The following is a 23,008-nucleotide window of genomic DNA, read 5'->3' as shown; positions in this document are numbered from 1 at the left end:
TAAATGTGTCCCCAAGGCTGAAAATCAGTGTGGAACCTTAAGATTTGTCAGTACCGAAACACAGATTTTCTGCAATTAAGTAAACTTTATGTGCATTATTATGATGTTATGTGTGCGCAGCTGTTCAAAGCTGTGTTTGCTGGTAATATACTGGCTGCATTTTTGGGTTCTGCTCAAAACCAGCTAAAACAGTCACTACTGAAACATTTGGAAGAGTTTCAGTAGTGTTATGATACTTTTGATGGTGGCAAAATGGAATGTTCAATTATCTGCTTTAATAAATGAAGTATAGTCATTAAAGCAAAACAAATTTGGTAGAATGACCCATGTAATTTAATATTATTTTTTAGCATAGTGAACAATGATCCTGTTCAAGAAAGAATGCAGAAACTTGCGCTGACCCTCCGCTTGCGCATTTAATGATGATAAAGTCTGCAGAATACCGGTGACAGCATTACATATCAATGCCGAACAAGTTAATAAAGGAGTGACACTGGAATGTTAATGCGTCTCTGGAGGGACAAGACTAACATTTTTCCCTCCTCGCACCCCATAAACGTCGCTCAGTAAGGTAATCATCCGATTTATCTCCTAACAGAGCGTCACGTTACTGAGATACAGTTTCAGCTTTTCTCTCTGAACTTTAGCCAACCTAGTGACTGGTTACCACACACACACACACACACACACACACACACACACACTCACTCAAACTTACACTCAAACTCACACTCAAACTCACACACTCACACTCACACTCACCGCTACAGGATAGTATGTTGGCCCAAGGGAAGGGGCAGCCATGCAGAACAAAAGGGCCATACTTGAAACCCCCCACTTAAAACTGATATGCCCATATAAAGCAGAGCAGAAAGATAGACTACATAACACTCCACTAAACCAAAACTCTTCTAAACTTCAGATTCCTCTCTCTCTGTTCTCAGGAACGTCCACTGAGGTGTAATTCTCAATGCTGTCCTTCTTAAAGACACACTATGCCCCCCCCGCCACCTACCACCCTCCCTCACATTCCATTAATAGCCAACCTCGAGTGCCATTAATAGCAAACTTTCCATGGGTGATGCATTTTTAAAAGCTCCTCTGGTTCAGCAGAGAATGTAATAGTATGAGAGGCACGGCACATGGAGTGGATCTATGACGGTGCCTCACAGCGATGGAGGAAAGTAGGTTCTCTCTTGGTCTATGAGTTCAGTGTGAGAGTGTGAACATTAGGGATGTAAGAAAGTACAACAATTTACAACATGCTAAAGCGGTTAGAGTTAAAAAAAGAAATACCATCTTTCATTTTGCCTGTACTTTTTCGGTCAAATGCCAAAGCACCACCACGGCACCTAGTTAAGCTAGGAATGCACAAGTATCTGTATAATATATAAAATATATAAAATATCATTTAGGGCTGTAGAATCACCCTTTTAGGTGATGCACTGGTGTTGCACAAAAACATAGCAGCAGAGGAACGTTTCATTATTCAAAACCAGCCAACGGACATCTGCCTTTTTGCGTTGGGTGAGTAATGAAGGCTGCCTCTTCAGAAGCTAATGAGCTAACAGAGCTAACCGGAGTCACATTGGATGCTGATGAGGATTCCTGGTCTTGCTAATTTCTATATAATTTTCTCCGCAGTAGACGATGTGTCAACATGTTATATGTCAGATAGATTTTCACTGTTTCTGAACCTAATATCTATAAACATAGCTAATATCAGCTAGAACAGTTAGCATAGCTTTATCACTATTCAAGCCTTCTCAGCCTCGTCCATAACAACATGTCCAAAGTATAACCACAGCATGTGTAGTGAGGTGAACAGCCACTCAGTAATGTCTTCCGGGGTTGTCAAACACTAGAGGGCGCTCTCAAGAGAGTCCAAAATGAATGTGTATCATAGTTTGTAAATGCTTAAACATTTTTTTATATAAAATAATGGATTAATTTCCTGAACACAGAACAGCATAAACTATTTTAACACTGCTGGTTTAACCTTTTAAGCGCTTCTGAACTCAAGTTATATGACTGCATAACAGCGTCCTACGTACGTTCATGATGTCACTGAGCGTAAACCGCTTCACTCAGCCAATGAGATGATCAGCTCACCAACCAATCAGCTTGTTTTTGAGCCTGTTTGTGCGATGTTAATACGTAAAGACATACAACGGGGTCTAAAAAAACCCCGATCTGACACCCCTGACTTTTAAATGATTATTTCAGGCTTTACAGTGAAACTCGCAGCAGCAGCACGCACACACACACCCACACACACACACACACACACACACATATTTTAACGTTTTTCCTCTTCTGACTCAGTGATGCTGCTTCTTTCAGTTTTTTTTAATGTAAAAATGTACATAGCACAGCTAGAAAATCACTCACTCCTTCTTGTAAAACAGCTATAAGCAAGTTTACAATATAAAATAATAATATTGAAACGCTGTGTATAAATGCGATTTTTCATTGTCTAAGTTTCTTTCATAAGGTAGCCTCACCTGAAATGAAGACTTCGTAGGCTTGTTAGAACCATTTTACCATAATGGTGCGCAGGCCCACAGCTAAGGGCAATGCCATGTTTACATCATGAGACAACAGCCAGGCAAAGTCACTGTAGAAGAAAAAGATGTGTGTCCTCATTGCTTAAAGCTGCTTGTTCCTTTCCCACAGGAGTTGCATATTGATAATGACTGAATGGAAAAAATGATCACAGAGGATCATCACTAATTTTTACAAGCAGAAACAACGGAGGTGTTGGAAACAAGTTACATTAGGCACTGTAGAAAACAAACAAAAAAGATGGAAGTAAACTAAAAGACCAGCCTCGACAAAGAAGCAGGATAAACATCAGTGTTACGTTTTCCAGGTGAAAAGCTTCATGAAGGACAGAGACCTTTAGATTGATGGCCAAGTTGCTTGTTTTCTGCAGAAAATGTAAGTTAACAAACTGAACATACAGTTTTGCTGTCCGTTATATACATTTGATTGGTCACATACTTTATTTGTTGTCAGACACTGTCGACATGACCAGAAGTTGATGCCGTTTATTTTTTAAAAGTATAAATATAAGTTGAAGTATGACGTTATTTTGGCACTAGGATACATGTTAATAGCATTCCCGTGACATTCCGAGCGGAACTTTAATCAATCTAAATATAGAAGTTGTCAATATACCTCTAGTTTCCATCCTGCAGCAGTACTGATGTAATAAGTGCTTGTTCTTCATCAGGAAGAGTAAATAATTCGCTGTCAGTCTGACACTTCCTCATGTCAGCTTCAACTGTATCTGATAGGAAAGATGGGGAATAATTTACATCTGAAGTGAGAAACAGCTCAGCCTCAAACAAAAATGATGCAATGCTTCTCTCTGTATTTGGTAGCTGTGGTGTGTTACTTATACCTGTTACAGCTGTGTGAGTTATTGACTAAACAGAATCCAAAAACAAACATTTCTTATAGTTACCAGCAGCTAACCTCTGACCTCTGACCTCGACTTTAGAGCAACACTGACAGCACAGCCGAGAACCGTCACTCTACTATCAAATGAGGAGAGGGTGTTTGCCTCTCCGCAACACTGGGGGGGGGGGCAGTATAGACTCTCTGCATCACCCAAAGCTATAGGCTAGGTGTCAGTATAGAGCTCCAAGAACATCGCCATATTGGCTGCTTCCTAAAGCAAAGAAGAAAATCACCCACTGCTAATTTAAAGACAGACTGAGATTTCTGCTAAAACAGCACTGCCTTATCAGCCGCAGTGGACTGTGATTGAAGTTCTGTGATATCTGAGACTAGATGTGTTACAGTATTGGACTGGATGAAATTCATATGTGTTTTCCTCTCATGTTCCATCCAGCACTCTCGGCTGGTATTGGCCTGATACCGATACTGGGTATCAGATCTCAGATCAGCATCATCTCTAATTTCCTCTGCGCTGTAAGACAGGAGGCTCTCACACCAGTGAAAATATCATAGCTGACTCAAGAAGGAAGCAGTCTGTGGAGGAATTCTAACGGAGAAATCATGGACTACACTGAATTGAACACGATGACATGGGAAACATATGACACAATACCAGAGTTGCAGACCAGAGGTGGGGACAGCTGGTGACAGCATTACTGCAGTAACCAGCACACAATCAATGTCATTCCCATTCCATCATTCCCCACAGAGGACTTGAAACTGATTTTCCAAACTCTGCCAGACAGCCAGGCTATTTTTAGAGCATCTGTAACACCATATATTTAGAAGCAGGGACTATGCATTGACTAGGCTTTTCAGGGGGATATCATCATCAGGGCCTATTAAATTGATTTGGAGGCTCAGATGCACAAGCATCACCTCCTCCAGAGGTGCCAAGCGCAATCAAATGTTTTGACAGCACTGCAAATCAGGGATGAAGGGAGACGGCACAATGCTTGTGCTTCTTTGGACAAACCTGACCTCCTTGATCAATCACAGCAATGTGGGGGGCACTCAGCAGCTCACCCGGCTCATTCGAGAGGGGGTGTGGAGAACTGAGAATAGCTGCAGTCCATTCTGTCTGGCTGTCACTTCTCATTAGGCCCGGCTAAACTCGAGCATTTGGTTGCTCTCTGGATGTTTGGCAAATCCAATCATAGATCTTGAGTGTTTTACTGCTTTATGGACACGGACGGTCACGGCTCTTCTGATTACTCGGCATTGACGGGATTTGGGGGATACAGTGGTCCGAGGCAATGTGAGGTAAAATGCAAATATGTGATAAAAATGGATAATACCCCATCCCGAACACACGTGCTGCATGTTTACCTAAAGACAGGTACGGTATTTTGGCTGTAATGACTCATGAAACGTTAAGGCTTCACAGAATTTCATCAATCAGGTCGATAATTTTTCATTGATGCCAGCCTATCTGGTCATAAAGAAGTGGGTCTACATCTCATAAATCCAGAATAACGTCTTAAACTCAGGTTATTTTGGATGAACACTTACTTTAATGGACCTTTTCTTGTTGAGTGGGGTAGTTTCTTGTGTTTTTTTTAGTTAATTTACATATGGCAGCAGCCCATGAGCAGTTATTGCTCTTCTTCAAACTCATCACTCACCACTGAGCAGTAGTAAGTAGCAATGCTGTCAAAAAGTCAATATTCAAATATTTAGAAAATCCAATGGAAAAAATTCACATTCAAAAGTAAAAATGTTCATTGCAATATTTAAGATGAACTCTTTATGCTTCATAATTTTTCATATTTTTTCCCAATATGTTAAACACAGCACACAAACACTAAAATTGTATTAAAATAAAAAAAGACATATTTAAGAATGTTCTCTGTAGAGGATGTGTTTTTTCACAAAATCAACTAAACATGCAGTTTGACCGTTTATTTAAACTTTAGTGTAAGACTCTCTGTGCCCGTGTACCTATTCTGATAACCAGCCTGCAAGTGGTGACCCTGAGCCTGAGGATCACTGGTTTAAACACGATGTGCTTTTGGGGACTCTAGATCATTTAAGCTGAGCCCCCCTGGTGGATTTAGGACACATAACCATGACATGGACATTCACAGCAGTGCAGCAACTTATTTTTAAATAATATATTTTTAAATGATGTATTTACAATTTAAAGATATTTGAATATTCAAATGGAAATTCTACGTTTATTTCTGATCTCATCTGACAGCCCTACTGAACAGAATATAGACATAAGGTAATTTATAATTAAACGACACTGGACACGGGAGGGCAACTCACCAATTAATTTAAAATAGTAGGACAGTGGAGCTTTAGAGACTGTAGCTTTAACATGGTGAAGTACATCACAACAGGATGTACAGTTCCAGGTAAAACTGCATAGGTGATCTCTGGTGATCTAGCTTAAAATAGGACAATAAACAAACAGATGTAGATTTAGCCCAAAGCAAAACTAACCATGCTAAACTCGCCTTGCATATGGATCCAAGTTAGTGGACTCCCTTTGATAAGCTACGTGATAAAGAAGAACAAATTAAATAAATAAGGATTTCAGGTCATTTATCATGTTTAGGTCATTTATCATTTAAAGTCAAGGTTAAACTGTGCAAACTATGAAAGACGATGCTCATAAACATGCAAATCCATAACAAAAAACAAACCCTCAGAGAAAAGAGCGAGTCTGACAGAAAGAGAAGTGAGAGCTCTTTTCCTGAAATGTTCAGTCAGACAAGATTGCACATCTCCTTGACACAGCTGTGCTGCTGAGCTGTTGATGAACCTCCATCTGTGACTCACTTGACGGACCAAATGATCACCTTTCATCCACACCCTCCGTCAAGAGAAGGACACATCAGTGTAAGCACTTTGCGTTTATGTAATGTGTGTGTGTGTGTGTGTTTGGGTGTGTAGGCCAGCAGAGTGGAGACTCATCAAAAGGCCACAGGTTAGTTTCCTGCACATTTCATTGAGCAAACCAAGACTAACAATCTAGTAAAGGTGAACGTCAACTAACGTTAAAGTTAAATTCATCGCAAGTGACCCAAAGAAATTTAAGACTTTTGAGAAAACTTACAAGTACTTAATTTACAGCATGTAGCAAACACTCTAATACAGAGAGATCTGGAAAACTGGTTTATTGTCTCCTTGAAAAACAAATTCTTAAGCTTCCGCAAATAGACTAGAGTCCAAAGATACCCTTGAGCTACGACACTGTCAGAAACGGGAGCCTCACCTGTCACAAAATTTTAGCAGATGATTAACTGTCATATAAATTACTGAAATTACCTATTTGGGTTATTTTTTTTTACTGCACAAAACTATTAAAGTGCAAGGCTAAAAAGTGGCCAAGTTGGTTGATCAGCTGTCTTGCTTCTGAACTGTCGTTAATTAGTAGCTCCCAACTGATGATACAGCTTGAGCCCAAATAATGAAAAAATAATAAATTACTCCATTAAGAATCTAGAACTTTTGTAATTTTCTGGTTTCTTTTATTAACACGTTTATGCCTCAACTGAACTGATGACAATTCACCAATCTGTGAAAGCTACCGACTGTGGAGGATAACTGTGGTCAGCCTGAAAAACTGCAATCAGCTTAAACGACTGTGATTAGACAATGATAAGAGGTAAACAAGTCAGTGCAGTTACTAAGACACAAAAACACAGAGACACGGAATAGTAGAGACACTGTAGCTCTAACACTATGAGCCTGTTTACACCTTGAATCATCACACGCTTTCAGTGATCGGATCACGTTTGGATTTCACTTAATCGCATGAAGTGCCGATGTAAACACCCCCAGGACTGTGAGCAGATTACGATCAGGCCAGAAAAAAGCACATTCGGAGGTGGTCAGAGACAGATCTTCACCACACTCAGCACAAGTGTAAACGGAATGTGTTTTGTTATATATATATATATATATGTGTGTGTGTGTGTAATCTTAAGTTGTATCATAAAGGGGACAAAAGTAAACAAAAAAGGAAATTTGGAAACGATGAACGCACTGATGTGCTTTTTATGTGGGAAAAGCACAGTCAGATCTTATCTGGTCACATTGAGGATGTATTTTAGTGAAAAGTGCAAAAGGATTCCGGCTAAAGTTTATCCAGATGTGATCTAGACACAAAACACAGGTTAATGTAAGGTGTAAACAGGCTCTATAACTGCTATAATACAAGACAGTCAACATAACAGAGACTTTCATGACAGGTTTGCCAAAACCACTAAGACACTATTTCCCAGCACCAGCAAATACCCACAAATGGAGCAAATGACGTTCAGGCACGCATCCCAGGGATAGAAACTGGTTAAAATTACAACCTTGCTACTCCCAGCAAGCGCACTTCGGACTGATTCCATAAAGAGCTGCGAGTGGTTTGGATGAGCGCGCAGGAAGCGAATTTCACACCTGATGTGGCCCACATCGATAATTGGCATGAAAAGGCTTAATTCTACACTCATGTAATGCAGGGCTGGGAATTGCTTTCTCATTGGAGCGTTCTAGCATCCCTGTCAATCAAAAAGGTATTGCAGCAATGTGTCCATCATATGTTCACACTCTGCAAAGACCCATAATTATAATTCATAGAAAAAAAATATTCCTTTTCCGAGCACAAGCCAAAACCTTTAAATTTGGTTAAAGTCAGGGCTCAGTGGCATCACCTGATAAGCCAGCCAATTTGTGGAAATGCTATATACTTATGCACATACATGCAAACAAATACATCCTCGAACCACCCAGTGGTCTTCCTTGTTGACTTCATGCCTTCCACCCAATGACTGCTGGCAGAGGGATAAGCGGCTTAAAAAATGTGTGTGCGTGTGTGTGCGTGTGTGTGTGTGTGTGTGTGTGTGTGTGAATGCAAAATTCTCAACTTTAACCAAGTAAACAATCACTGTGGGACTCTACAGCCACTGTGGTGTCAGATGTTGTCACTGTCAATGCCAACACTGTCAAAGTCAAGCGAAACTGCCCTAATCAGACTCGCCGAGGAAGAGTTTGTACATTTAGCTGCATCAGCAGCTTCCTGCAGGAGTGCAAGAGTAAAACGAGTTTGACCTTACCTTGCCCTCCTGCTCCTCAAACACAGACTGGTCCACATTGCAGGCAAAGAGGGAGGTAGGGAGGTCATTGAAATCGGTGATCTGATGGAAACTGTCTCCCAGTGAGGTGTCTCCTACAGTGGACTGCAGGACCACTAGCTCCTCTCCTCCAAGGAGGTAGACCCGCCGGAAGAATGGAGCACCGCTGGCAAATAAATGCTCTCCTTTCATGGCTGAGGGAACAAACAAATGTCAAATAGGTACTGTCTCCTCCATTCATATTTCTTATTTTGCCCCTAATGGTCAGATTTCAAGGATTCCTATGCTAGTTAAAGGAAACTTCAGCAGTTTTGGCAACAGCTGCAAACACTTATCTCAGTGGGAGACGTCAGTCTTCTAGATGCAGTGACACGTGCCTCAGTGCGAAGTAACTTAATAATGTCCGACACAACGCAGACGTTTCTGTGTATTTATTTATTATTCATAAAGCATTCTAATTTGTATGACTGTGGTCTTCCCAGAGTTGCAATTTCACAAGCCAGCAATTTCAAGCCACGTCTCTTCCTTCCTCTTTATGCTGTACTGTAAATACATTGCATTATTCATTCAGTCCTGCTCTCAGACGCTTCATTGAAATGAACAGTCACGTATCTGTAACCTTATGGGAGGTGAAAGAGTTGAGCAGGAGAGTCTTTTTGAGCCTTTCTCACTGAGGAAGTGGAGCGAGCTGAAAGCAGACAGTGTCAGGGGAGGAAAAAAAAAAATCACTGTAAGCCCTCCTGACAGGAGACGAGTGGAAACGGAACAGTTACCTCCTGGAACCTTGGTGAGCAGATGTTAACCTGTGGTCCGGGGCACTAATGCTCTGCCAGAAGATTAAGTGATGGGCTTAAGTCAAATATGGGCTCTTGACAGCCCACCCCAGTGTCACATAGGGGGTCTCGAACCGACCCACATCTCTGGTCGGCAGGCAAGCCAGCACTGTCACCAGCATCATACGCGCTGTTAAACCTCCTGCAGCTATTTTGGGATCAATAGCCCCATCACCAGTCACACACCCACCCACACAGTTTCAGTCTCACTCTGGCTATAGATAGAGGCTGGAGCTGTCTGGCTCATTCTATCCTGTGTAAACGACGCTAAAAATAGGCCGAGGACTAATGAAATGCAGAGATCGCTTGGCACTTGATTAAAATGAAGTGTTCCAGACGAGGCCCTATTTCATTTGCAATATCAGCATGACCTTGTTCTCAGGCAACACTGCTTATCAGCCGTACAGGAATACTGACACGCCACAGCCTCTTGGCTTCAGTTATGAAGGACATAGCAGTGAATTCAAATTCAGGAAATAGTCCAAAAATAGTCCACAAAGGATTAATTCCCCTCTGGTAATAACAACACATTGCCCAGAATATTGATGTCCAATAATCTAACAATATAACTGAATCTCTCGAACTGTACGGTTGTTTATAGCAGTCTAAGCTACCAGTTTGACTGAGCTTGAGGTGGTTTTAGCTGCACATCTGTGCTACGACAGCATTATGTCCAGAAAAATCACCGCATGGCCGATGTGGAACTGTTACTCATTCATAAAATTCGACTCACAACCCAGTCAGAACGGAAGGTGAGGCAGCCAATCAGAGACGAGTCTGCTGCAACCTGTTTGCTGCATCTCTACTTGAGTCATCAGTTGAGGAGCGGCTCTGTTTCGTCACCGTCTGACACGATTCACTCGTTTCTCTGACACGAACGCAAAATGTCGACATAATGAGACACTTTTATTTTACATCAGTGCTGGAAACGCGAGCTCGAGCGCATTTTGCAAAGCGCTGCGGTTCAGAAAAATCCGCCAGGTGCACATTTTCTCTCAAGGTCAAGCGGGCGGTCAGAAAAGTAGGCTAGTCTCCTCCATCTGCCGTCTTCGACTCCCCCAGACCGGTTTTAGGAAGTTACGGCGGGTTTGCGGATGATTCCAGCACCTGGGCTGGACTTTATCAGGACTCGTTGCCACTTTGGAAAAACAAAGTCGCCACATGACTTTTCGCGACTGCAAATAACGAACGTGTTTAGGCGAAGACGAGATCTCGCGCTAACATTAGAGCGACCAAAGCGGCGAAGTCCCCCGAGAGAACCGTCACGGAGCAAAGCGAGTGGTCGTGCGTACCTGATGATGTGTCAGGCTGTCCGGTGTGAGTCCTCGGCGACGGCTCGGCCCCCTTTTCTCTTCCTCCGTGAATCAGCCTCGCGATTCCAGCTGCGACTCACTGATCTCCTGACGTGAGGCGCGGACGGCTCGGCTCGCCAATGGACGGCCTTCCTCGGCGCTCAAATGATGTTTGCGTTGGCCAGTAATGAAATGCGAGGAGGAGGGAGCATCTTTCACCAATGCGCTCCTCAGACCTCAAAGTGAGGGCTGGAAAAAATTAAACAAATAAAAAATGAAGCCTAAAAAGTTGCAAATGAATGAATGTGTGCAGCGGCTCAGCTCAGCTGGAGACGCGATGAACATTAAAGATGCAATTAAAGTTCATGTAAAATTCCAAGTGACTCGAGACAGCAGCACTCGTTTTGCTGTTGTATGACGTACGACTGAAATAAAGGTTTCTTGGACCAAATGGTGCATAAAATGTATTTTTGTGTTGCTGAGCCAGTTTGGACGCCAAGAATACGCCCCCATGATTGACACTGTTTATATCTAAATCAGTGTAACTATTCAAAAAGGTGCCTCTGCCACATCGGACACGGAGAACGACTCAATACATCTAAACTTTAGAGACTGAGAAACGAATTTAATATTCAGGCTTTTAGTAAACTGCAAAAAAGCAGACAAGACAGTTACACCATGAATATGAAGGCAAATTCACACTAATATTTCTCTCCAATGGAACCTAAGATTTATTTCTCTGTGATTTAAACAGCAATTTATGAACTGCAGTTGACCAAGAATGCTAAATGATGTATGCTAGCAGCTCATATTAGCATTGTGAAGCTTGTTAAGCTTAAGATTAATGTAAAATTCCAAGTGGACTTAAGCGAAGCTTTTCACACAGAGTGTCATTCAGTTCTCCTGTGAAGACCGTATGAACTGACCACTGACGTCCCTGGACTGGTTCACATCTTACTCAACTGGTAGAAAGCAGTTCATAACTCTTGCTGGCTATACTTCCTTCACCTCTGCTGTCACTCAAGTGGTTCCACAAGGTTCAGTACTCAGACCTTTCCTGCTCATTACTTATACACTCCCGCTCTGTTGTATTATACGCTTCAAATTGGATTTTCACTGTTATGTAGATGACATTTATCTCAAGACTAAATCCATTAAAAATCCACCCCTTAGTCATGTGTAAACTTGCCTGAAATTAAAAACTGGATGAAACAACTTCCTCATGCTAAATAGTGATAAGACTGAATTCATGGTCTCGTATTCTTTTCACTGACAATGTAAACATGTCCCTTTCTCCTCTTGTTCGAAATCTGGGTGTCATCCTCAACTCGACTCTTTCATTTGAAGCCCATGTTAGATCTGTTTTTAAAACCTCTTTTTCCACCTCCTCAATATTGCCAACTTTAGACAATGCCTTTCTCAAAATGCTGCTGAAGCTCTTACTCAGTCCTTCATCTCTAGCTGCATTTTATTTTTGTAACTCTTTTCTTTTCTTCATGAGCTCCAGATGGTCTAGAGCTCTGCTGCCTGTGTGAGAACAGTACGATGTAATGTTATCAACAAAATGTCGCCGTCAGACAAAAAAAACTTTAAAGGCATTCTCACCTTTCAATGTAAGTTAATGAAAAGGTATTTTATTCCAAGAGAAAACCAGCATTTTGTCACTGTCGGAAAACAAAACCTTGTATCTCCATTTTTGTAATTTTTTTTACATTTATTACACAACATAAACACCAGCTGGTCTTTACATTTTGTGAAAAAGGGATGATGAATGGACTAATAGAATGTGCCGTTGCAAAACTGACTATAAATATGGTTTTGACAACAATCATTGCTACATTAACACTGCATGTGTGTAAACCACACTGTCCAACATTCATCAGTGCTGGTCTGGGATTAGTCCTGACTGGCACATTGTCTTAATCACCAGCTAATTAATCAGCCTTCCTGAGTTGAACTAGATGCATTACACTGCACAGTAGGGCCACTTCATGACCAGGATTGAGGAGCACTGGCTTGGCTTATCTCTTGCTTGCAGCACCAACAAAGGCCAGTGATGGCATTATTAACCCACTTTCCATTTGGGTCAATATAGAATCAAAATAAACAATGCTGCCACACAGAACACAGAGAAAGACTCATACATTTTGTCTTTACACACTAAGAAAGGGATTAGGTGGAAAACTTCAGTCACAGATATTTCTCTCCAGTGAAACCAAACCTCTATTTCTCTGTGATTTACACAGCGATTATAGTTTTAATTTGATCAACTCTGCTAATGGATGCTAGCAGCTTTGAATTATACACTCCTAACATTAAAAGACAAAACTTAAATGTTACACACTCTACTAATAAATCAGTTACAACAATAAATGGTACTAAAGTCCATACTTATAAAAGGTTGAGTTTTCTATGTTATCCTTTAAGAAAAAGTGCATAAGTTTTATGGTTGTGTTCTATTTTGCAAAGTCCATCAAGCTGCTGGGTTCCCACCAAGTTTGAGGAACTCTAAGTACACATGATGAATAAGACACGTATATGGGACTCATTCCCTTTCAGTGCTTGAGCCAGCTGTGGTTACAGCTCATGAAAATAAACACAGCGGCTGTGTTATTTAGGTAGCTAATAGGGAAAAAAAATCAAATGCTATTTTTAATTGAGCTGGACATATATGGCTGAACTGAAGGAAGATTAATGGTGACCATATCACTGTGCTGTAGTTAGGCAAATATTGCCATAGGAACACATCTGGAGATGCTTAACATAAGGCCATTTTTGTCTGAAACCACTTTCACTGCTTATTTGTAATTTGGCTGTGGGCAGAAACTCACAGTCTCTGGTGTGTGTCATGATACAGATCTGCTAACTGGCTTTAGGCTCTAGATACAGAATAGAGAATTCAGACTTGTGGAGAACCAGTGTAACAAGCAGGTGCAACTCCATTATTGTGTAGCACCTGGTAGTAAAAAACGCACAATTCCAACTGCAATCTAATCTTTACATGCTGCATCCACAGCATTTGGTCTTTATACTTAGACAAGATTAGAAAACCTGTTGACTCAAAACACACTTACATAGAAACCAAGAGGCAGGTGCATCTTTTTTTTTGTAAGAGCCCTTTGAGTCCCACAACTATTTTAACACAATAAAATGATAGAAACATTAGACAGAATGTTCAGTCATTTTCATGTTACTATCCCAGAGAACATGTTGTCTCTGAGCCTTTCTGGGTCACTCAAAACACAAGAAATAGGAACAAAAAATATCAAGAACCTGTGATGCCATAAAAGAACAATGTTTGGTTCCTAAAGAACTTTTAAATGGACGGTTCTTTAAAGAACCATTTTTGAAAATGATGCAGTGCAGTTTTTGCAAACTAACAAAGAGAATTTTGCCGGGCGGACTGAGCGGGGCAGACAGTAAACAAGCTTGGGTGTGTCTGGCTGAATAGATCCCACTATCGACTAAATTTGGTTAACTGGTTAATTGAGTAGGGGCAATTACTTTTACACACAGGGCCAGTAGGTATTGGATAACTTTTTATCCTTCAACAAATGAAATATTGTTTTAAAAACTGTATTTTGTGTTTACTTAGGTTTTATATTCAATTTTGTTTGAAGATCTGAAACAGTTAAGTGTGACAAACATGCAAAAACAGAAGAACCACTTAAATACTTTTTCACGGCAACCTTGTGAAAAGAAAAAAAAAAAGATTTTACCTAAAACTACTCCTTCCAAGCCAAGAATCATTTTAGGAACTCTGATTTGTCAGAGAGAAACAAAGAGAGAGAGAGAGAGAGAGAGAGAGACAGAAGACGAGCAAACATGGTTCTGTTGAGATGTAGAGTAAGACAAGTGAAGAAGGAGAGATGTTTCTTCAGAAGAGAGTGAAGCAGAAAATCAGTCGGAATAACCTTGAAGACTGTGAGTCACACAGGAGCTGTGCTGGTGTGACAGACAGGCCAGTCAGCCTAAAATCATCAGAATCTAATTAGACTGGACTCGTTGGGGAAGAGAAGGAAATGGCCGGATGGACGGGCGCTGTGTCAGGCTCTGTGTGTTTATTTATGACACTGCAGCTGAGGGGGATCAATTCATGAGCCTCCTCTGTGAATCAGCTCGTTCAGATAATAGGATTCCAGTTACCGTCTCTTGTCTCGACTAACTGTGCAAAATACAGTAATATTTCAAAGCATCCATAATTTCAGTGTCCAACACAGGATGTCTGACGAACGCTACCCCGTGAGCTGAAACTAACATTTTTCTGCAGATTCCACAGCTTGTAAATGCTTTGATAGCCAGCTAGGAGTCTTTCTCTTATTATTTTATTTTATCTTTATTTTATTCTATTATTTTAAGATTTTTCAACCACTCTTCATGGCTATATGTTCCTTTTTCTGTGATATTTATGTTTAAAACCCATAGATTTTCAAATGGTGTTGAAGTCAGGGGACTGTTAAGCTCATTACAAAAACTTCTTCTTGGTGGATTTTGAGTTATGTTTTGTATCATTGCCTTTTTCATGACTGTGTCACATTTGCTGATATTTAATAGAATCCATTCTTCTATATACTCATGCAAAGTTTCCTGTCCCATTGACTGCCACACAACATGCTTGACAGTTTGCAAGGTGTTCTTTTCATCAGTTGCTGCTCCTTTTTTCTCTAAACATACCTTTAGTAATTGTGGCTAAATAATTTAATTTTTTACTTCATCGGTTCACAGCACTTGTTTCCAAAATGCCTACAGATTATCGGGTTGTTTTGCGTACTTCAGATGTTGACTTTTGTAATGAGGTTGCAGATCAGGTTTCCTTTTGATGACTTTGCATGTAGATCATGTTTTTTCAGGCACCACTGCACAGGAGAATGGTACCCCACCATTCCTGCGACAGCTAAACCTTCCTGCAGGTTTTTCCTGTCATTTGGGGGTTTTGCTTTGCCTTTCTGGCCAGCAGCTCTGTCTGAGGGTTTTTAGGTCTTTCAGATCAGTCCTTGACTTCCACAGTTCCCCTTAAATGCCATTCCTTTATTTAGGACAGTGGAAATTGAGAGCTGGAAGTGTTTAATATCTTTTTATAGCCCTGCAGGTGTTAGCTTCATTTTCAGATCCTCAGCCAGCTCCTTAGAGGAGCCCATAGTTGTTGAATGTTAGCAAAAGGTTGGAAGAATCAGAGCATTTATTCTGCTCAGGAATTGTCATCAGCTCACAATTCCTACAGACAATCCTTGACCTGCCCAACCGGTCAATTAAGGCCTGGTGAGATATTTTAACATGTTTGCTGCAGAGGTTGTGTGTTCACGTCTTTTCACTTCAAGAATGAACAAAACATGTAATCCGCCCAGGGTGTACAAACTTCAGCATACAGCTGTACTGGCAAATGGAATTTTCCCAAGTGTCCCTTGAGAGACAGCATTGATGCCCAAGTCAAACACAGTGTTTCTCTCAGACCTGGCGAGGCTGTTTGTGTGTATGTTTGGAGGAAAGGTCGCTGATCCAGGCCTGCATCTTTGATGTGCCGGTGCAGCTGAGAAAGAGCTGCTGCTCTTGATCTGGCTCTATGAGCGTCATACTGCCCCTGGCCCCTCGCTCCCCTGGGCCATCCTGATGTCATCTGTTAGGCCTGAGGGACCCAGGCAGTGACATTTAGGCCAAACCACGCTGAGCCCAACACACTAGCAGTTCAGTACACTATGGACTCAGTCAGGGAGGACAGATAATCATAACTGATAAAATAATACTAGAGTCTGTTGAATAATAAAAAACATGAGTACTACATGAGTTTTACTACATATTATGGCATGTTTGTCATTGGTAGGTCAATGAGTAGGAGAGTCCTCATGATTAATCGTCTGACCTCTTGAACCTTATACTTATTAATTAGTCTACTTGATTACTAAAATTATATAACACTAACACACTATTCTACATCCCATTTCACACCAGACTCGGTAACCGCGCCACGCAGTGCAGCGTGCAATGCGCTCCTATATTAATCAATGTAGCCTTTCACACCGGCTGTGCGCATCATGTGCAAAAATACACTTTGGGCCTATTTCTGCTACGTGCCGCGCACAGCATGCTAGCAGTTTCTATGCAGAAACAGTTGCAATGTCTATGCTATAATATACAATCTAGGCTAAAAAAACAAATCAACAAATCTAGTTTTGACTCTTTGACAGGTTGACTGAAATCTCCTCCTCCTCTTCATATAGAGCTACACCACCTGGTGAGAAAGCCAGCAATTTTTTACTGTTGATCTCTTTATGTCGTCAACATGAAGTTTATATGAGATAAACGGCCAATGCAGACATTTATATTACGTGAAAATGCAACACAAACAGCAACTGCTCTTGCTTTGCAACGTGTGTGTCGCGTCCAGGGTGAAACACCAAGCGTTATGGAGTGGTTCCAGATTAGCATGCGCACCACGTCACAGCTGGTGTGAAATGGGCTTAATAGTAGAAAACGCAAAAAACATTGTGCATACAGGCAAATGCTCTTTTATTTTGAACAGGCACTTTCACAGGCAGCAAGAAATGTCCAGCCCAGTGCTACCCCAACACAAACCTCAGGAAGGGGGTAACATGGGAGGACAACATTCGAGGAGGGTAAACACTTCCAACGCACTGTAACCCACCCTCCTCGGTTAGCATTACTCTAATTAACTACCACTTTTAAAATGAAGGCACTGTGTGTAAATACATGTACATACAGGCCTATTATCATACGCTATATAACAGCATGTGGAATTCAGAGCAAATCTACAACTGAAATGTTCACTATGGCTTCAGTTTCATCTGAAGTTTTTGCTTTCGGGGCTATCTATGATCCAAATTGCTTAAAGCCATTGACATTCTCCGCTGCACAGCCAGAGGGGAACCTTGGGGTCCTTCAGTTTGTGCCCTTTAAAAAGGGTCATACTGAACAATATGAACATGGATGTCTCCCTAAAATTCTAACCACGAACAGGAGATCCACGACAGGAGTCTCCACTTCTGGAAAAGCCAGCTTAGTTTTATAATTGCCCAAATACACCTGACTTAACATATCTTAACATATGTTAACATATCTTAACATATCAGCCCCACCACCACTGTGCTCAGGGGCGACATATCATCATCCCTGGTCTAGGATCAGCTTATGCCAAGCATATGGCAATGTTACTTACTCTGGAAACTTTAATAATGTGTACTAATTAACTCTAGTTTACCCAAAGCATCATCTCCAGTACGCCACTGACTTTGTCACGTTTAACTCACTAACATCAACTCTGTATATCTATACAGAATATTTGGAACATGTCCTTGTTAAGCACAATAAAACCTATCGGCATGTAGAATTGGCTCAGGGCTCAGGAATATTTCGAAAAACCCATTTTGATAAACACTGTCGCTGCATCCACAAACGCATATTAAGACTGTACTGTGCACAGTGGAAGTCTGCTGACATCTCTGGACTCTGAATTTGAATTTTCCTTGTCTGTTACAGTAAGAGTGTTATTAAACATTTACTCAGCTTTATGTACTTAAAAATGTATGGGTTTGCAATTTTTTGAGGAAACTCAAATGACAGTTACTCAGTTTTCATGTGTGAAGAAAACAATCTGTTTTTCAGTCTGTTGGTTCAGCCTCTGTTCCCCTTTGGCCTCTCACACCTCTCACTGTCGAGTTTTATCTCTTTATTTTAGACCACAAGGGTCTTATAAAGAAAACTGCACCTGCAATTATTACCCAATTATAATAAGGCTTTTGGAAGTTCTTTTTGAGTTATACTGAAATCTTTTACTCCTCCTATTCAAGTTGTGTTTTCAAAAACAGTATCCACCTCTAGAAACTGTACACGCTTTTCTTGACGTTTTCATGAAGTTTTTTATTCAATACTCCAACATGTACACATATAAACAAGGGCACATGTTCTGCCCTTCTTCAGTAATGAGATATATATGTTTCAAATAACTTATATTTATGTAAATTTCCTGCTAGTAAGGATGGTGCTTGTGTAACGTTATGGACTAAAACCTTTAACACTGTTTTGCGCTACACAGAGACATGAAATGGCAGCAGTTCATATAGTTTGGGTAAAGTAATCAGACAGTCTGGCATTTGTTCACATTCGGAATTAGTGGCCTAAAGTTTCGGGGCTGAATGGAGTTTCGTTTCTAGGACTGCGTGAATGGGGTGTCCAGGGGCAGCTAAGACTACTTTCGGGGTTCCAAAGAACATGAACACAAAATTATATTGAATTATCAAAAAATAACCCACAGTTAAAGAACCTTAGTAGATAATTTCACATTTTTAAGTTGAGTAAGTTAAGAGGCTATTTAAATTATATGAGCTTTTGGAAGTTCTTATATTGACTGAGTTTCTGATTGAAAGATGAAAATTGATTCCTGATGGATTTCATGTACTTTATTGAACACTAATAGCTGCAACTGAGCTCTGACTTCATTAACTTACTGGAAATGTTTCACCAAAACAGGACGTGAATAACTGCACAAATACGTGGTAAAAGGTCACACCAACTATTTTTTTACTCTTTACTCTCTCTACAGAGGGGAGGAAATGTGCCCTGATCTCACCAGTTACTCCCAGAAAGGTGAGTAGAGCTATTTTATTCAGGAAATTTGGGAAAATACAGGAAAATCTGGCTTGGCAGCCGTGGTGACCAGTTATATATCAAGTGTGGTCAGAGCCATTTGGTCCACCCCTCTAACTCTCCTGACCGAGCTGTCTGTGTTTCTTACGTTCATTAAAACTCTCCTTCACTACAGTATGTTTTGCTACTTTGGCATGGTGTTAGCCAATTTTGCCACTTTTTCACTTTTAAAACGTAGCTCAGTGTTCTGCACTAGTAGTATTTAGCAGTGTGATGTGGCTCCTCGAACTCTTGGCTCCTGTGTGCAATACTGGAGACAAACATCCTGTAGTGTGAACATTTCTTTAGTATATTCACTTCTTACCATGCAGGTCTTTTCTGCTCTGTGCTTCTGATTCGATTACATATTTGCACACCTGAATACAAACAATAGAGTTTTATATCCTTTTCTCTTTTGTCTCTCCCTCTAAAACCCTAGCAGTGATGTAGATTTTGCAGCACTGTCCTTTGTAGAAAAAAGACCTCATGAAATATGGACAACATGACTGTCCAGCACAGCACCAGGACCAACTGTGCCAAAGACACTTAAAGACACTGGACGCATTTAACATTTGTCAAGGCACCTCAGCCCTGATGATGTTCTGACAGCAGAGGAGTTTTACTAGTCAAAAACTGCTGACTGTGTTTGAAACACTGTGTGTTTAACTTTTAACTTTGAGAAAAAAATGGAGCACTCTTAAAAAAATCATATCATGTATTACATAAATACATTAAGTGAATTACCCAGAGTTATGAAGAAATATTATGTATGTGTTGTTAATGCAGTAATTGCATTACTGTTAATACATTAAGTATAATATTTATAGACATGAAAAATTTACCATCATGACATCTTAAATAATGGTCATTCAAATACGGTGGTTGTACACTTGAACTATATTTCCAGTACACTTAGGTAGTGTTGGAAGGTAACATATATATTACTGCAAATACTGTTACAGTGTATTACAGGTAAAATACTTATATATTAGCAGATTATGACATAAAATGGTAAACATGCATTTTAGCACACCTTAGTAAATACTTACAGTACATGTTTATGTATATGTTCTTTTGCTGTTGCTGTTGGTTCAGTATACTGAAAGATAAATATACTTGTCTGTATTTGCAAATATACGAATTACATACTGGGACTATATACACTAAATCATTACTAATGTGCACATTAGTAGTGATTTAGTACAAATGAGTGGTTCCAACATAACATAAGTACACTCTTAAAAAAGAAGGGTTCTTTAGTACAGAAGAAAGTTCTATATAGAACCATAAACACTAACGCTTTGCATTATTAAAGGGTTCTTTGCATCATGAAAGAGCTCTTCAGATTGATGGAGAATGTGCTGTAGATGGTTCTATATAGAACCTTTTTGAAAATGGTTTTATATAGCACCAAAAAGGGTTCTTCTATTGTTACGGTTCCAAGCTTGTAACAATAGAAGAACCCTTTTGGGTGCTATACAGAATAGAATACTAGAATACTAAAGAACCCTTGAAGCACAGTCTTTTTTAGGAGTGTATTTAACTTTGTTGGCGATACTTTAGTTTTTTTTTTGCAAAGTACAGAAGTTGTTTAAACTATAAAAGTGACCACAAACTTCACCGTTTTGAGAACGTTAAATCATGAATGTTGTAGTCACACATTAGCTGGCTAGTGTGTTGCTAACAGTCCTCGGTTTCATTTCATGTTGTCCCACTTTGTAGATCGAAAGTGGTGTAAAATGACACAATTCTGATCTTCCCACTGAAAGTTGAACACAACAATATATTCTTTAAAACTGTGACTTCCTGCTGCTTATTTGAGGTTAAAAAGTGTGACCATTTAGCATCGGCCAGCATGTCATGCACTGTTTACCTAAAACTACTGGAGTCTAAAACTAAAATCTAAAATATAAATACAAAATCATAACTGTTGATATTATGATTTGTCTGAACGTTTAGCCTCTTAAAGCTGGTTTCATACTGGACAAAAAGTGTTCATATCTGTCGGCCCAACTTTCCACAGCATGAGGATTATTTTGAGAAGAGACATCCAGAGAGTTTTTCTGACCTTGCTGGGCATTGGGCTTTGGGTTTTGCCTCCTCCAAATGCCATAAAGCCTTCCAAGAAGACATTCTTTACTAAATCTGCCTCCTCTTGTCGTTCCTGTGGGAAGAAAAGTTTCATTAAAAATAATCCATTCAGAGAAGAGTCCAAGTCCAACTTGCACACAGCATCATTGCTGATAAATGCTCATGCAATATGATTTTTCCACTGTTGTATAGTAAAGCTCTGATAAACCACTGAAATATCTGTTTCGTACACATTCTTCTGTCATCACAGCAGCTAAACAAAGCAATGTTACAGTCACTGTAGTAAAAGTTATTATAGTCATTAGACTAAAAGTATTTATTGTTCTGGATGGAAGAGAAAATATCATTAAGATATTGTTACTGTCCAAAGAAAAACATGGGTCTCCAAAATAATAACTTTACAGGAGAATCCAAAATATTATTCCTAACTTTTAATTAATGTAAGTTAATGTAAAGAGGTTTCATTTCAAATGATTTTAGATCTTGTCTGTTGGTTCATTCATCATGAAATTTTCACTCGAGGTAAAGGAGAGCCGCTGTGTTCAAATGATGTAGAAAAATAAAAATCTGCATTTTTTTTTTTTTTCACAGCAAAGTGTTGCACAGTGTAAGAATTACAGGTTTAAAGTCCTTGAGGTCTGGGAATTATTTGGACTCAGTATTTGGTGCACACAAACACAGCATGTATTTCTGTTTGAGGTGGGTCGGGGGGGGGGCGTCTGACCCAAACTAATTTTAGTAAAGTGGCCAAGAACTTTCAATAAACTATTACTGGATAAAAGGTCAGAGCCGCATGTAAATACTTGATATGAATTTATTATCCTACACATTCTGATGCATGAAAACACAGATGCTTAATGTAACTTATTAGTTTGCCTGTATTAAAAATACATGCAGTAAAATATTCTCCTCTGCTTGTTGAGGACTGATTAATTTAATTCAGTGAGGTTTTGACTTTAACCTATTAAAGTTTGCTTAATGAACTTAAGTGCTGACTTTTGGTTTCAGCTAACAATAACACACCAGCCACTTCAATAAGCACACCTTTTTGTATCTACACTCACTGTCCATTTTATCAGGTTGACTTACTGTATTAGCTCCCTTTTACCCTGTTCTACACCACAGAGCAGGTACTATTTGGGTGGTGGATCATTCTCAGCACTGCAGTAACACTAACGTGGTGGTGGTGTGTTAGTGTGTGTTGCACTGGTCTGAGTGGATCAGACACAGCAGTGCTGCTGGAGTGTTAAACACCTCTATGTCGCTGCTGGACTGAGATGATGATTAACACAAACTTTACACAGATGAACTACTGTCTCAGACCGACAAGGTAGGAGTGTCTAATAGAGTGGACAGTGAGTGGACACAGTGTTTAAAAACTCCACCAACACTGCTGTGTCTGATCCACTCATACTAGCCCAACACAAACTAACATGATCCACCACCCAAACAATGCCTGCGGTGACCGAAGAACAGGGTAAAAGGGGGCTGACAAATCAAGCAGAGAAACAGATGGACTACAGTCTGTAACTGTAGAACTACAAAGTGCACCTATATAGTAAGTGGAGCTGATAAAATGGACAAAAAGTGTAGATACAAGGTGTGCTTAATGAAG

At 40.1% G+C, this 23,008-nt stretch overlaps 1 protein-coding gene across 3 annotated transcripts in view; it reads right to left on the bottom strand.

The window, feature by feature from the left end:
• rcan2 (regulator of calcineurin 2) overlaps window positions 1–23,008 on the bottom strand; it is a 107,261-nt gene that overhangs the window by 81,145 nt on the left and 3,108 nt on the right. Inside the window, exons 2-3 of one of the 3 annotated variants that reach the window (XM_036581163.1) lie at window positions 21,371–21,466; window positions 8,523–8,734 (exon numbers count right to left, since the gene is read on the bottom strand). In XM_036581163.1, coding sequence (XP_036437056.1) covers window positions 8,523–8,732 — 210 coding nt within the window. In that variant the 5' untranslated portion in view covers window positions 8,733–8,734; window positions 21,371–21,466. Of the gene's footprint in view, window positions 1–762; window positions 947–8,522; window positions 8,735–10,665; window positions 10,793–21,370; window positions 21,467–23,008 lie in introns of those variants that run through there. The other 2 variants (XM_036581162.1, XM_036581166.1) reach the window with 2 other exon arrangements.

The sequence above is a fragment of the Colossoma macropomum genome, unplaced genomic scaffold (assembly GCF_904425465.1).
Source record: "Colossoma macropomum unplaced genomic scaffold, Colossoma_macropomum, whole genome shotgun sequence".
Lineage (NCBI taxonomy): Eukaryota > Metazoa > Chordata > Actinopteri > Characiformes > Serrasalmidae > Colossoma > Colossoma macropomum.
The sequence above is the reverse complement of the archived record's forward strand: the minus strand, read 5'-3'. Positions and strand labels throughout refer to the sequence as shown.